The sequence below is a fragment of the Festucalex cinctus genome, chromosome 18, assembly GCF_051991245.1.
Source record: "Festucalex cinctus isolate MCC-2025b chromosome 18, RoL_Fcin_1.0, whole genome shotgun sequence".
NCBI lineage: Eukaryota > Metazoa > Chordata > Actinopteri > Syngnathiformes > Syngnathidae > Festucalex > Festucalex cinctus.
This window is the reverse complement of record NC_135428.1, coordinates 9242279-9247546: the sequence shown is the minus strand read 5'-3', so window position 1 is coordinate 9247546 and position 5268 is coordinate 9242279. Positions and strand designations below refer to the sequence as shown.

General features: G+C 42.3%; 1 protein-coding gene across 1 annotated transcript; it reads left to right on the top strand.

Moving 5' to 3' along the window:
* The first annotated feature begins 2278 nt into the window (after nucleotides 1-2278).
* On the top strand, nucleotides 2279-4904 carry LOC144006250 (ADP/ATP translocase 2). Its single transcript, XM_077504999.1, has 4 exons — nucleotides 2279-2500; nucleotides 3265-3751; nucleotides 3835-3975; nucleotides 4055-4904. The coding sequence occupies exons 1-4, from the start codon at nucleotides 2390-2392 to the stop codon at nucleotides 4210-4212; spliced, it is 897 nt and encodes a 298-aa protein (XP_077361125.1). The 5' UTR covers nucleotides 2279-2389; the 3' UTR covers nucleotides 4213-4904.
* The last annotated feature ends 364 nt before the right edge of the window (nucleotides 4905-5268 follow it).

Below are 5268 nucleotides of genomic sequence, written 5' to 3'. Positions count from 1 at the left end.
GGAGCTCTATTATCAACTAAAATAAAGCCCCAGACCCAACACGGGTAATAGTAATAATAATAATTATTATTATTATTTCCTGAACTCTTTATAGTCATTTCATAAAATAATTATTATTACAATCCATCCATCCATTTTCTTAGCTGCTTTTCTTCACAAGGGGCGCCGGAGCCTATCCCAGCTGGCTTTGGGCCGTAGGTGGGGTACACCCTGAACTGGTTGCCAGCCAATCCAGGAATAATAATAATAATAATAATAATAATAATAATAAAATGGGGCCACAGTGTACATGTAATAATCTCACAAAATATTATTTTGTGATAATAAAATAATCAATTATGAGATAATTATTATATTATTTAATATTTTCCTAAATTAAACCAAAATTAGAAAAATAGTATCCCACAGTGTGAAGAACATATTTGGTCGGTAGAAATTGACACCACAGTCACATCAACAGTACGTCAGATTCAGCCCCTTTTGAACATACGTAGAATTGTATGGTGTCTGCATCACTTGAACATTTGTTGCTGTTTTAAATTCATAAATATGTTCTAATTTTAACAGACAGACAGACAGGCATATTTATTTCTCTCTTTCTTTCTTTCTTTCTTACAAAAAAGTTTGTCCAGCCAAGGTGACACAAGGACACCCACCCACCAAGGCCTGATCACACTTAGCTTTGGTCTGCCTTGGCTGAGATAGAAATGGCATCTAAGCCCATTCCAATTATCTCCAGGCGGCATTATTGTTGTGGTGGGTCGTTGGTGTACTGATACATGAGAACAATTGACTGATTAGAAAGAAAACACACACACACTGGCTGTGTTCCAGCATGTGTGCAGACATGACAGTAGGGTGGTACTTAAGAACACTGTGAAGGTGACACCTCTCTGTCATTCAGTAACCAGAGTCGCGTGCAAACGCATAACAACACATAAATGCAACTTTACTGATAATATATTCCTTGAACCGTGTAGGCTCACTGATTCTAAAATGGATATCAAATAAAAGTAGTAAGAAGCTATAATTAAATTGTGGGGGGATAAACAAGCCACATATGCGCCTGTGTTGATAAATGAGACATACTGTACTGCATAGCAGTGGAAGACGGTGTCCAATCCATACACAAACAGTCGAAGCAGGGACGCAAATGTAGACGCTACCAAGAACGCTAATTTGTACATCGACGTTGCCACCATTTTAGATGTGGAAAAGTGGAGCCTCTCATCCCTGTGCTGCTTGTAGACGCACCGACCGTTTTACACTCAAAGTCAGATTTTAATGACATGAAGCCAACTAAGATTGTATCTGGGAGTGATAACATTATTTTGAGAAGAGAATTGGCTGGCTTTGTGGCTACTACTATGAATGAAGAATGAATAAAAATGGCTTCCTTGTGACTGCCATTATTAGTCGTTAAATTGGCATAAAGCACCAAATATTAGCGATGGGATGGGCGAGTACCGATACCAAGTAGCCTATTGGTATTCCCACTCTAAGGTATTGGTATTTGCGATATCAAATCAGGAGCAAAAGGCACTCATGTCTGACAGTCAGATGCCTACTAAGAATGTATGTATTATTTATATTAATTTTGTGTATTTTATAGCTACAAAATATATATTTTATGAACAGTTGGAAAAAGATACAAGAAAAGGAAAAAAAATGGGTATTTAGGTCTTTCTTTGAAATTATCTGTCATTGTTTTTTTGGTAAATTTTATGTATCAAAAGTAGTGATAGGAGCATTAGGCCTATTTGCATTCAAAGCCATCTGTCAGCAATTTAGCAAACTGTCATTCTCATTCACGCTGTGATTGAAAGATTATAATTTCAGAAACCTGGCCAGCAACATCTATGATCCTTCCATCTTTGTTGCTCTTTTCTGCAACTATGGACCTCCTCTATGCTAAATGTCAATGTAAGGGAGCACCATATTTTAATTCATAATTAGTAGATGTATTTACTTATGTATTTATTTATTTACTGTTGTGTAAATATTTATTTTACAATTGTTCGGTTTTATGTTTCACACACAGTTCAGTACATTGAAATAGAATAGAAATTGAACATAGAAATTGAGTACAGTTGAGTCCAGAACTGCCACATCCAATATGGTAAACGCGCTGACGTATTGCACCAACGAACCATGCTGCTCAATGAGACGTCTAACCTACGTATGTAAAACATCATCGTAGACGTACGCGTGACCTATTATATATGACGTCACACGCACTTCTCGCTTCGTATCGCGAGCTATCGTCCAGATAAATCCGCAACGCGGCTTTCCATTCGGCCATTTCGTCGGTGCAGGCCACAGCCGTAAAGGGCAACGGGGGAAATCCGCAATACTGGTTATCTGAAAGGCACATCAAGAACATCGCACCATGAGTGAGACAGCTATCTCTTTCGCCAAGGACTTCTTGGCCGGTGGCATCTCCGCCGCCATTTCCAAAACAGCCGTCGCACCCATAGAGAGAGTGAAGCTTCTCCTTCAGGTAAGAGAAAAAAAAAAAACGTCTTCCGGAAAAGGCTTCTTTTTTTACGCTAGCTCGTTAGCTTCCTAGCTTGTACCAACTTGCTAAATGAGAGCGCTTGTTCGCCGATATATGATTGACAACCCGGACTTTATCTCAAGGAAAGCGTTCTGGTGCCGGTGTGGTGCGTTTTAAGCGTTTGCACGGCGAGAGTTGTACTGAAATGATGTAAGGTCATCACGGGATTGGGAATGACCTACACGAGCCGGCTGCTAATGCTAGCTGTAGCTCCCCTCCACGTTAACCTTAGCCGGTAGCTAACAAAGGACAAACACGCTCAAGCGGCATCGGTACATCATGTACGAATGTCAAAAAAACGAAATGACTCATTAAACTAACATTTTGTTTACGTGTCTGTTGGTACGACATTTATACATTTTATATTCCATTGTAATTCAGCCGACAGTGTACTGTATGCTAATGTTAAATGGCTGCTAGTTCTGTTACTTTTACGACCGGGTTGACAAGTTCTACATGATTATTTACCCGGTTTTCTCTTTTCACAAACGTCTGGTAGACATTTTCACTTATCTGGTTAATTCACTCATATCAGCTAGTTAAATTCCAACTGCATGCCGTTGTTGAGCTGATAGTGGTGATTATTTGAAGAGTGAAAAATTGAGATTTAATAGGAAGCAAGGGCACAACCTTGTGACGTCACTTAATTGGCTTTCCTCTTACATAACTGATTTCTTACCTTCTCTTCCCCTCCATCCTCACTCCAGGTGCAACATGCCAGCAAGCAGATCACAGCAGATAAGCAGTATAAGGGAATTGTGGACTGCGTCGTCCGTATCCCCAAGGAGCAGGGCTTCCTTTCCTTCTGGAGAGGTAACCTTGCCAATGTCATCAGGTATTTCCCCACCCAGGCCCTCAACTTCGCCTTCAAGGACAAGTACAAGAAGATCTTCCTGGACGGTGTGGACAAGCGCGCGCAGTTCTGGAGGTACTTCGCCGGCAACCTTGCGTCGGGCGGCGCCGCTGGAGCCACGTCCCTGTGCTTCGTGTACCCCCTCGACTTCGCCCGTACCCGCCTGGCCGCCGACGTCGGAAAAGCCGGCGCGGGAAGGGAGTTCAACGGTCTGGGCGACTGCCTGGTCAAGATCTTTAAGTCTGACGGCCTGCGGGGCTTGTATCAGGGCTTCAACGTGTCCGTGCAGGGAATTATCATCTACAGGGCCGCCTACTTTGGCATCTACGACACCGCTAAGGGTGGGCGCCAGCTCTATTTGTGATCGAAGACTTGGTGACTGAGCCTTATTTATTTATTTTATTTTTTTTGCTTTTGTATGCAGGTATGTTGCCTGACCCCAAAAACACTCACATCCTGGTGAGCTGGATGATCGCCCAGTCTGTGACGGCCGTCGCCGGCCTGACCTCCTACCCCTTCGACACGGTCCGTAGACGTATGATGATGCAGTCTGGACGCAAAGGAGGTGAGCTGATTAACATCGATGAGGTTTTAAAGTCGACCGAGGCTCGACCTAACGTTTTCCTTCCCCTCTTCCCGCTCAGCCGACATCATGTACAGCGGCACCATCGACTGCTGGCGTAAGATCGCCCGCGACGAGGGCGGCAAGGCCTTCTTCAAGGGCGCGTGGTCCAACGTGCTCCGAGGCATGGGCGGGGCTTTCGTGCTGGTGTTGTACGATGAGCTGAAAAAGGTCATCTAAAAAAACGAGTCACGTTGTCACCTCACTGTTCAATTTGGCTAAATGTTAAAACTCTTTCCATTTCTTATGGACTCAGCATTCTGCCTTATTTATGGGAACAAAACTATAGTGTCCTCTCTCCACTTAGCTGTGGGTAATGGCTGTACGTTGTGCATTTGTTTTGAAACGTTCCACACCATCCCCCTTTACCAATGTCATTCCTTCAACAAGTATATTACCTCCTGTTGTTCACTAGGTTTGTATGGTCCCAATTCGAATAAATCCATTCTGGGGAACAAACTACAAATATGGATGTCCACTCTCTTCCTCCACTGTCGTAGCATGAGTACACTGCATCATGAGAAAGTGGATTACACCCAACTGCTATATTTACGCAAGCTTATCCCCCCCTGAGCTTCCCTGTATGTGGTGACTGCGAGGCTTACTGCTAGGTACAGTACAATAGAACCTTCTTGTAACTTGTTTCTCCTTTTGTTTGTTTATTTTTTTTTGTTTTGTTTCCCGCAGCGGCTCGTCAAACAACTTAGTTGTAAGCTGGCGGGATTTATGCTTGCTTTCTGTTTTTGCAGACACTTCAGTCATATGTTCAGAAATAGCGGTTAACCGTTGCTACCACCAGTAAATGATTCACCTTATTTCACATTACAATGGTTTATTGGAACATTAAAGTCATGTTTCTCAATTCATACAAATCTGTGTATTTTCTTTGGGATGGCATGGATAACTTTAACTAGTGATAAAAGCAAACTGTCAGATGAATTTTTCGATTGTGGAAGGGAATTTTTATTTTTTGTGGGCTTTAGGCGGCAAAATGGAGTCGACGTGAAACACTTCTGAGTCGAGAATGCGGAAGTTTCAGTTCTCCAAATTGCTGCATTCTTGGAATGGGACTGTAGAGGGCGACAAAGGATAGCAAATTAGCCTTTTCATTGCCGCACCTGCTTCCGGTTCCCTTTCATGAGACATATTTATTTTACTTTATTAAAAAAAAATTTTTCTAAAGCTGTACTCATAAATTGCATCCATAGGTTAAGTGTTTAAGTCAGAGTTCCTAAT